Source organism: Ips typographus, linkage group LG3 (assembly GCF_016097725.1).
Source record: "Ips typographus isolate SLU linkage group LG3, UJ_Ityp_2.0, whole genome shotgun sequence".
Classification (NCBI taxonomy): domain Eukaryota; kingdom Metazoa; phylum Arthropoda; class Insecta; order Coleoptera; family Curculionidae; genus Ips; species Ips typographus.
The window spans coordinates 18,236,033-18,247,498 of NC_138424.1; the positions used below are offsets into that span (position 1 = coordinate 18,236,033).

General features: G+C 39.4%; 1 protein-coding gene across 1 annotated transcript; it reads right to left on the bottom strand.

The window, feature by feature from the left end:
• Positions 1–1,250: 1,250 nt before the first annotated feature.
• Positions 1,251–3,188, bottom strand: LOC145726624 (uncharacterized). Its single transcript, XM_081975798.1, has one exon. The coding sequence runs from the start codon at positions 3,110–3,112 to the stop codon at positions 1,259–1,261; it is 1,854 nt and encodes a 617-aa protein (XP_081831924.1). The 5' UTR covers positions 3,113–3,188; the 3' UTR covers positions 1,251–1,258.
• Positions 3,189–11,466: the final 8,278 nt, after the last annotated feature.

Genomic DNA, 11,466 nt, shown 5'->3' on the forward strand with positions numbered 1-11,466 from the left:
GAAACTACGAAAATTGACTTAAGAAGCTTAAAAAATGTCTTTTTAGCCAGTTTTCATAGTTTCAGAACAAAATGGAATACTTTAGCCTTGAAAATTGACTTAAGAAGCTTAAAAAATGTCTTGGTAGCCAGTTTTCATAGTTTCAGAACAAAATGGAATACTTTAGCCTTGAAAATTGACTTAAGAAGCTTAAAAAATGTCTTTTTAGCCAGTTTTCATAGTTTCAGAACAAAATGGAATACTTTAGCCTTGAAAATTGACTTAAGAAGCTTAAAAAATGTCTTGGTAGCCAGTTTTCATAGTTTCCAAACAAAATGGAATACTTTAGCCTTGAAAATTGACCTAAGAAGCTTAAAAAATGTCTTGGTAGCCAGTTTTCATAGTTTTCCAACAAAATGAAATACTCTAGCTTTGAAAATTCACTCAAAAACGGTGAAAATTGACTTAAGAAGCTTAAAAAATGTCTTTTTAGTCAGTTTTCATAGTTTCAGAACAAAATGAAATACTTTACCCCTGGAAACTGTGAAAATTGACTTAAGAAGCTTAAAAATATCTTTGTAGCAAGGTTTTATAGTTTCAGAACAAAATGAAACAAAATTAAATACTTTAGCCTTGAAAATTGTTTTGAAAACGATAAAAATTGACTTAAGAAGCTTAAAAAATGTCTTCCTAGCCAGTTTTCATAGTTTCAGAACAAAATGAAATACTTTAGCCTTAAAAACTGTGATAATTGACTTAAGAGGCTTAAAAACGGTCTGTGTGTCAGTCGTCATAGTTTTCAGGTACATTAAAAGACTAGTATTGAAAATTGACTTGTAGACATGAATAACTACTGTTGACTTGGACACCAAAAAGTGTCTCTGGACCAAGTCTCTTGAAGTTTTCATAATTTGAAGACAAATTTTAATATTTTAGTCATGAAACTAACTTTGCAAGTTTTTTTACTTTACTTTTCATTTTGTTAGAACTCTGGACTATTTTTAGTTTTAAAACTGCTTTCAGCTTGGAAAATCGAGTTTCAAGCTATAAACACTCGAATTAGTGTTGACAATAGCTTCATTTGTAATAATTTTGACCTCAATTTTAGTGCTTTACTGAAATTTTGTTACCAATTTTGGAATTGTGATCTTGGATATGTCCGCAAATACTGAGCCTATTGGCGAAAGACCAAGAGACCAGGCTAAGTTGAGTTTTCCTCAACAGTTTAAACCACACATCGTTAAAATAAAAACTGGCAATATATTTTGTCTTTAAACTTTTATTTCATCCTTTTCGATCTACATTCCACAACAAACACAACCATGGACAGAACATAACCTGGCAACAAAGCGTAAAACAAACACTGTACGTCTACAAGCCGAAACTGCTTATATCCCCTCGTGTTGTCTACTTCAGAATATTGTCTTTTATGCTGCATCCGAGCATCCGCAATCAATCCTTGGGCAAAGTCATTGTACCATTTTCTATTCAAGCCAAATTGATGGAGCTTCATAAGATGATTATTAATGACTGGTAGGAAAGGCGATCCAACTGGAGCAATGTAGGCCAGAAAGTACTTGCTTGCGTAATCTGGAACAATATGAAGCAAAGGTTCTCCTTTCTGGTCTGTATACTTGGAAGCAATTTTTATTTGAGCATCTTTTAATCTTTCTATAGCTGCATAATTTTTATCCTGAATCATAAAGTCTATGGAACTGATGTTGATTGAGGTATCATCCACTTTAAGCGACAGTCTTTGGGTTATATCAAAAGTGTCGTTTCTGAATGGGTTAAAGGTGGATTTTATCTTCATTCCGCTTTTGTCAAACTCTTCCAGAGAATTAATTTGAGGCCACCAATGGGCTGAAGTGAAAACGTCAGTTAATTCAGCAGTAAATAAAGGCAAAAGTACCATGAAAAAAATTAAGCAATTTGCTAAAAAAATTGTTCTGCCTACACCAATTTTATTCGAGTTGACTATAGCTTTTTGAGGGTGTCCTATGGCAATACAATACATTTCAGTAACACCATTTGCAATAGAATTGTTATGAATTAAGATATTGAAACAACAGCATATTACCCAAACAGCCATGGCCACAATATTCGTTTTGGTGTAAAAAATCCTGTAAATCTCCAACCACTTGGGAATCACTCCACGTTTAATAACCAGAATGTTTAAGTATTCGAAAGTAACTGTAGTGCTGTAATCCACAAGTATATCATAGTTTATTACGTATCTGGAATTGACTTGCAAATCAATTTTTCTATTGACTACTTGAGCTAGAGTTCCAGTAATATTTCCTGACTCAGCTACTACACCGTAACGTAAATCCTCAGAATCAGCATCAAGTTGAATTTGAAAATTCAAGGCATTTGACAGTTCCGAAAGGATGAATCCATCAACTCCATAAAACATGGAATTCCTGTAGATGCTTAGTCCTTGCATGCTTAACGGTAATTCCTTTAATACAGTGGGATATCTTTCAAAAATGGATATTCTCAAAGGATATCCGTTTAAATTCCCCATTACATCCAATAATAAATTGGCGCTTGATGGTAGTAGATGAGCAACACCAGGACTTCCAGTAGAATCTCGTTCAAACGGTTTATAAACCAGCATCTGAGTTGAAGAACACGGTAGTCTTGCTATGATGTTAAGAAACTGATAGCGTTGCCACAATAACTTCATAACTGTAGCCACTTCCGAAAAAGTTACTTCCGGAGAAGTAAAGTAGAAAATATGTGAGGCAAATGGAGTTGTGGATATCAAAACATCATTTACTGAAGACTCTAGGTACAACCTTGGATGATGAGCTATAAACACTCGAATTAGTGTTGGCAATGTTTGCTTCACGTGTTCTGCTTCACTTGTAACAATTTCCACCTCATTTTTGACTGCTTCACTTAAATTTTGTTGTAACTTAGGAATTGTGATCTGGGATATTCGAACCACGCTGCTAACTTTGATTAAATCAAGCAAATCTGTGCTGTCCTGGCCACTTTCAACGAGTACAGTGATGCTGACTGGTAAACTTGCTGGCACGTCTGGAATATTTAAACTTTGACTGAAGTGTGGAGGTTGAAGTTCTCCAAGACAAACAGTTAAAACCATCAAGGTTAACACTGCCTGCATGTTGTTCCTAATAACTAACAAAAGTGTAAAAGACAAATAAATGAAACCTTTAAGACTTCCAACTGTATAATTTCAAGTATGATTGAAATTTCGTAAGAATCCGAACACCTGTTATTATACTGTCATAGTAATTTGTTTGAGATTTTTCACTTAGATATATGGTAGCAATTTGTAACACAATCACTCGTTAATTAGTGAAGTAAATTAACAAAAACTACAGTTTTGCATATTTCAAGTGGTTTGTGTCTGAAAAGACTGTCAAATGCAGAGGATATGAAAAGCCTTCGAGTATATAATTTTAAATAATTATCCTGTTACATATATGCAGTAAAAGCGAAATGGTGTAACTATAAACCCAATGCTTCTACATATATTATTATTCTGTCAATTATATTTGAGTTGTTCTGACTATTATTTTTAAATGCATATTTTCTAGTTATTTTCTCAGGTGGAAAAATGTGTATTATTATTTAGAAAAAAACTCTAGTCTAGTCTAGTCAGTAAGTAAGTTGAAAAGAGTCATCAAAGGTTTAATTTGATTAATTAGAGCAGATCCAAATATATTCGTCCGTTTAATATATTTCCCGTAAAGATGTTGATACGTCAATTATGCAAACCCAAACATTTCACTTCTGAGTGGAGGTATAATTAACTCGTTTTAGATCGATCGATATCGTTTTATTAGTAAATTCAGGAAAATCAGAAACATTTCTGACAAACACAAATGTGAGAGTAAAGCCGAGAAACAAAAATCACTCTTACCATATGGAATGTGAGAGGGTATACTCAAAGAGAGAAATAATTTAGCAAGACTGGTAGTGATGCAGATTCCTTTATATCAAGACAATGACAGTACATTCAGGACAACTAAAATGGAAAATGCTAATAAACTACTAAGAAGGCAAAAAAAATTGGGAGTTACAGGAATTAGTAGTCGTAGGAAGGAACAACACCAGAAATTCTTTAGACCCAGAACCAACAACATCATCAAGGACGACAACGCAGGAGTAATAACCAGGCAAGAGCAAATGCTCCAAACATGGAAAAAGTAGTAATAGTGTAGAAGGAAACCAAAGCAAGAAAGATAATGCTACTAGACCAGATAGAACCCAACAAAGAACGGTATAGAACCTGAAGAATCGAAGCAACAATAAGAAGGAAAAAGAAAAATCATGAATTATAGAAATTTTAGGAACTGAAACAAGGGCGAAACAATGATCAGGAAAGGGACGAAAGATATTGACACACTATTAAACAGTAACAACGACATGGGACGCAGTCCTTTAATAGATTATTCGGCAGAACCGCTCATAGAAGATCCTTCATACGAGGATAAAAGCCATACTGAATCAAAAATAGGGGGAGAGCCATTACAAACATACTTGCACAGGCTCATATTATTGATATGGGAAGGGGAAGCAATACCAAATGAATGGAAGGAGAGTTGAATCGTTCCTGTTTACAAAAAAGGAGACACAGTGCAGCAATTACAGGAGAATCTCTCTTATTAGTACTACATATCAAATTCTAGCCAATATATTCCTTGAGCGCCTAAAACCAATTACAGAAGAATGTATCGAATGCGGTTTCCGAAGAAACAGATCAACAGTTGACTAAATTTCTACTTTTTAAGGCAATTGATGGAAAAAGAAGGACCTCTTTTTGCGAGTGGAAACACAAGCTGTATATGATCACCAGTAGAACAGGACCAGTAGAGTGGGCCAAAATGTCACGATGGTGGAATACAATTTGGAGAGGGTCGGAACCTTTAAGTATTTGGGAGCCACAATCACTTAAGTCAGCAAACTGACCTGACGTTGAACGCAACGTTGAGCTCTCTCTAAGAGAGTGTCACACTGTCCAGTCGCAGCATTCAGGCAGAAATGCACGAAGATTGGTCCATGGTGGTTGCCACAAGGGGCTGTCCTCAGGGAGGAGTACTGTCCTCTCTGCTATGGAGCCTTGTAGTGGACGAACTACTGTGGAATCTGAATGATGCTGGCCTGTATGCACAGGCATAAGCAGACGACATAATTATTCTCTGTAACAGAACTAGGGACAGGCTTCGGTCGGTAACTGGTGCGTCCTAGTCGGGTTAAGAGTCAACCCGGCAAAAGCACAGCTTATGCTCTTCAGCAGAAAGCGTGACCAAGGAATACGACCAGAGATAATTCTCTCTGGTGTAACACTAAACTATAGTCAGTCGATTAAGTACCTGGGTATCTACCTGGACGCTAAATTGTCATGGCGGGAGCACATAACCTGTAAAATCAGGAAAGCTTCATTTGCACTGTGGACTTGTAGGAGGGCTTGTGGTGGCACCTGGAGATTACAACCGAAGATGGCCCATTGGCTCTACTGCGCCATAGTCAGACCTAGACTAACATATGGGACCCTTGTGTGGTGGCCACAAACAGATAGGTTACCAAGGCTCGCAAGCACTGCGATAACGGGAGGAATGAGAACTGCCCCCACGAGAGCACTTGAAGTGCTGCTCAACTTCGTGCCTTTGGATCTTCACATAAAAATGGAAGCCATAGGGACAGCATATAGGCTGCGCACTATGGATCAATTACAAGTTTGCACGTATGGACTCTCTTGTATATGGGATTGGGCCACTAAACGTTGCCCAATACTTCTTATGAATAGTAACCATATGCCTAGAAGGCTACAGCCTTCAAGCTTTCTTAAGGTTGTAATTACTGAGAGGGAGGAGTGGGAGAATGGAGCTGCCCCGGGGGTCGTCCGTGATGGATCCAACTGGATGGATCCAGTTAAGGGGGGCTGCAGCGAAGCACTTTGCATTGGGTACACACGCTAGTCTAGAGCTGCCATCATGGCAATCAGTGCTGAGGTAGTGCACTCTAAATTGGTTCTGGAGTGCAAAACAAGAAAAGCTGGCCCAAAAGAACGACATACATCTTGTGTGGTCTCTGAGCACTCAGAAAGTGCCTGTTGGTCCAGACCTGATTGTGGGGATCGCCAATAGCAAGGTGATCCAGTCGCTAAAATCACAAAAAACACAATCTATAAAACCATTATACGACCGAAAAGGGAAGAGGGAAGAAGGACAACGAACGGAATTTAAAAACTATTGAAAGAAAGGTTCTGCGCAAGATTTTTGGACCATCACGAAAACCAATAACCCAACAGTACCGAATAAGAACCAACCAAGAAATATCAGAATTATACAAGGATCCAGATATAGTAAAGCAGATGAAGGCAAGGACCTGCAATGGGCAGGTCATGTGCAAAGACTGGCTTGGGAAGGAGCACCAGCAGGACGAAGACCGTTATGGCGACCCCGAATGAGGTGGCGAGACAACATCACAGCGGACCTAAGGACAATTGGGATAGAATACGACTCAGCATCGATGGAAGATCTACAACAATGAAGGCAAATAGTACAGTCAGCCAAGACCTACTCCGGGTTGTAGAGCCATGGAGGAACGTATACACAAAAAAGGAGGCTTACTTATTAACGTAGCGTACCAACTGCTATTAAATATAATCCTGTCAAGAATTACTCCATTCACAGAAGAAATAATAGAAGACCGATCAACTATTTACACAATTAGAAAGCTACGAGAAGCCATGTGCTTACAATAGAATTTACTTTAATTAATATTTAATTTTGACTTTAAGCCACTTTCCTGTTCTCCCCTCTATATCTTCAATGAGCTGGAGCAACATTGCCATATCTTCTTCTGACTGTGCCAGTAGAGTTGTGTCGTCAGCGCAGCGCAAATTGGAAATTTTTCTACCTCCTATAGATGGAAAAGTATACATTCCTGTCTGACTCTCTTTCCGGTATGGAAACTATTAGACAATTCTTTATCCATTTTCACATAAACGGTATTACTTACAGGGTGGCCAACTAAGAATGCGAGGTACTGTATCCCGGAAACTAAAAATAATACGTGTTTGAAACAAAAATTTCATTAAGTAATATTGTCACGAATAGAAATTCGTATTGTTATTGAATTTAAGCAGATATTCGAAGATGGCAAAATAATCACATGCACGAGGCAAGGTTACAGTCAAAATGTAATCAAATCACCGCTAGTGCTATGCAGGAATATGGAAAAAAATAATAGAAATAAAAGGTTCAACATCCGTTGGCAAAGGAGATGGTCGGAGACGGCCAGAAAACTCCGTCTCGTGCCACAAAATGTAGTCCCGAATTCTGCAAAGTATGATTGAATGATTGTAATATTTTCTGCATGTAAAACTGTTGGCCACCCTGTACGTATAAGTTTCTCACCAGAAGTATTAAATAATGTTCTGGCACACCCATTTCCTGTAAGATTTTCCACAGTAGATTCCTCTTAACGGTGTCATAAGCTTTGGAGTAGTCACGGAAGTAGAAGATTACTGGTACGTCGTACATTGATGAGCTGGTTTTGTGTTTTTCTTCCAGGAATGAACTTCGATTGTTCCGAAGCAATTTGTGGAAGAAGAAAGGGTTTAAGACGTTCCTGCATCACAGAGTAGTATGGTTACTCAGAGCTACGGTTAAGTAGTTGGAACAGTTTTCCTTACCTCCTTTCTTATGGAAATTGATGTTTAAACCATTTTCTTACAACCGCTTCTTGAGTGCCACTACCTTTTTTTCCGGAACCAGTCTAACGTATCCCTTTGGATAAGCATTTTTGTTTCTATATTAAGATTTATTGAGGTAAAATATACAATATCTTATCTACAAAGAGTGACTATGTCCTATGGCTGTTAATTCTCAAGCGTATTTCAGTCAAAAGTCATTAAACGCTAAATATCCATTGGTAGTCTGAAATGATTTGCCTCCTCTTTTCCAAGAGTTTCTATTGTTAAGATAGAGTCTCGGATTGCATAACAGAATCGGATCTGCACAGGACGGATAAGCAAAAGGTTGTCGACTAAAAATCGGTTTAATCCGGAGCCCGAAACAAAAAACTCGGGTTACGGCAATGGAAAGATCGAGGCAAGGGATAAATAACGAGCCGCACTTTTTCGAGGCAAACAAACGCGCTGCTCTTTTTCAGCTCGGCAAACAAAGCCAGCTCGAAGATTACTGGATTAGCGCTGCTTAATCCCTCGGACGGGGCGGCAAAAATTGCGCGCCCCCTCGGGATGAAATATGACAGGTGCTCCGACGATAATCAGCCCCTATTTAGAATTTCGTCTCTGACGTTGCGCCCGTGTAATTTTTGATTTCACCGGATGTTGTTGAGGTTACATTTCACTGGTTTTGATGCTTGTTGTTTAGTGAGTTTGGTAGAAGTTTCAAGTTAAATTCTACAGCTTCTCAATAATTCAACAAACCTTTTTGGTAAAAAATAAATAATAGTATGGATGGATTATATAGCAAACTTTTTTGCAATCACTAAAAACACTCTGTATGTTCTACAGAACAAGATATATCGGCCTCCAACGGCTCCAACCCAAAATTGAGACAAAAAAAACCCACAAATCCGTCTAAGCGTGTTAAAATCTTCTCCTTTGCTGACTATAACGCCGATACACAATAACCCTCAAGCCCTCCAGGTCGTATTCTCGAAACGAAGGAAGAAATGTCACATGTACCTCCACTGAGAGATTATGGACTTCTACTTCACACAAACTACCAATGAAATTAAAATAACACACAGAAAAGTGACAGAAAAGTGAAATGGCAAAAGCAACAACTCGAAGCAAAGAAGAAGGAGCCAACTTGTAATTGTAGGTAAACACAATAAGACATTAAAACTTAAACAGTCATTAGTGAACAACCGTAACTGCAAGGCAAAGCGGAACGTAAACTGGCAGGGATACACCAAGGGTCCCATGTCACTCAGAAGAACAGATGGGAGCTACACAGAGGACGAAGAGCAACGAGCTCTAATCTTACTGGAAACGCACTTCCCAGGCAGTACCCCATAGATCACTAGTAGAACTAGGCAGAGCCAAGCAAGAAGACTGGAGAGTAGCAAAAGTTGGCAATCGACTCCTTCCAACCATTCAAGTCCCCTGTAATTGACGGCATATTTCCGGCCCTTCTACAAAAAGGGCAAACGGAACTACTGCCGTTCATTATCAAAGCAGCCAGATTTAGTCTGGCGCTTGGTTACATACCAAGCAACTGGAGAAGAGCTCGGGACACCTTCATCCCTAAAGTGGGGAAGAGGGACCCCACCCTTCCAAAGTCATTCAGACTAATCTGTCTCTCTCCTCCTGAAAACACTGGAGAAGATGATAGATAACTATATTAGAACCGAGATACTGGAAAGGAAGCACGCTTACAGAGCGGGAAGATCAACATAAATCGCTCTTTTCGTGTTGACCGAAAACATCCAAGAATCACTCGAGCACAAAGAAATGGCTATATGCGCCTTCTTAGACATAGAGGGAGCATTCGACAACACATCTCAAGAGGCAATCAAAAGGGCTCTGACAAATAAGGGAATAGACAGAACCACATCCATGTGGATGGCTGCAGGAACAGTTGAAACAGAAATCGAGGAACTGAAACAGGTCCCAGAAAAACAGAAATCGAACCACAAAAGTGAGGATGTCCACAAAGAGGGGTCCTGTCACCCCTCTGGTATCAGACGAACTTCTCGGAATTCTTACCGCGAACGGAGTAACTTGTCTTGGCTATGCTGATGACATAATCATTATGGACAAAGGCAAATTCGAAGGAACCCTCTGTGATCTCATAGAAAGAGAGCTAGAGACCACCAGAAGATGGTGTTTATCAGTGGGATTGAGAATCAACTCATCCAAAACCACAGTGGTACCTTTCACCAGGAGAACAAGACTTGAGAAATATCCGCCTCAACGACAAAAACTTAGAATGACGGCAAGAGGTTAAGTATTTAGGACTTATCCTAGACTCAAAACTTATCTCGAACCGCCACATAGAAAAGATTTCCAGCAAGGCAAGGTCATCACTGATGGTGTGCAGGAACATTGCGGGAAAGACGTGGGGTTGTAACCCCTCAATACTGCGATGGATGTACACCATGATAGTGAGACCTATGATCACATTCGGCGCAGTAGTGTGGCACAGAAAAACCGAACTTGCCACAACAAGGAATACATTAAAGAAGGTGCAGAGACTTGCATATCTTTGCATAACGGGAGCAATGAGATCGACCCCCACGGCAGCACTAGAGGTAATTCTCGACCTCACACCGCTCCACATCATGGTGAGAAAAACTGCTTGGGGAGCACATCTCAGGTTGGATAAGGTCGGATTTAAAAGGAGAGCACACAGCGCAAGGGACTCACTACCCACTGGCAGTGCACACCTCGCCGATCTCCCAACCGACGAAATCATCAGGAAGTTTAGTTTCGAAAAACAATTTCGAACGGAACTGAGCACCAAGAGAGATTGGAGCAGAGAATCCATTCAAACATTGGGAAAAAATACCATAATATGGTATCCGGACGGATCTAAAACTCCCGAGGAGACTGGAGCAGGAGTCTACGGGCCTCCCACCAAATACTCCGAACCCATGGGCCAGTTCCCTAGCATTTTTCAAGCGGAAATTCACGCCATAGAAAGGTTATTAGTGTTACGGTTTGGGCCTACTATGCTCGATACTCGATGAAACCGATGCGCCGCAATATCTGGCCGGGCGCGTGTTAAAGTAGGCCACAGTTAGGAAGCGACACCTGGAAGCATCTTTGATATTCGAGGCAAATCGCAAAGCGTTTTGCGGTCATTCTAGAACGTGGTTTGCGAATATAAAAGAAGCGGTGTCGACGACGGCGTAGTAGTGTAGTAGTGAATTTGGGAACGCGGTAAAGTTTAAATAGTGGAATTGTAGTAGTGTTTTTAATAGCTGAATTAATTATTGTACGGAGTGTTTTAAAGTGTAAATAAATTTATTAATTGGTCAGTTAAATTGACTTTGTGTAAACCCACGGGAAAATCGTAACAATAGGCCCGTTTTTATTGAGGCATTCCAGGCCTATGCTGTGCTGCGTCTTAATATGCGTACGTACACTGTTTAATACATGAAACAAAAATCTGCCCTGCCTGTGTTGCGTCGCATGCGTCTCAATGTGCGCCTGGCCTGAGAGTTGCGTAAAACGTACACGTTATAGCCCGTAAAGTTACGTTACACAGCAATACGTTAAACCCCTTATTTTTGTATGTGCAGATGGTGAAATAACGACGTATAAGGTTTTGCTGCCACTTAAAGTGTCTATTACCAACTTACCTGACAACTGAAAAACGCTGATACGTTCCCAAGTAAAACTAAGCTAAAAATGAAAATTTTCGTTTATTTTAAAAAAAATACTAGTAGCTAGTTAAAACGTATAAAAATGGCAAAACAAAGAAAAACATATTGCTACATCTAGTTTAACAAACTTAAGTGGCTGTGTTA

Excerpts from the sequence above, each read along its gene's own strand:
- LOC145726624 (XM_081975798.1), bottom strand. The coding sequence starts at position 3,112 with ATGCAGGCAGTGTTAACCTTGATGGTTTTAACTGTTTGTCTTGGAGAA.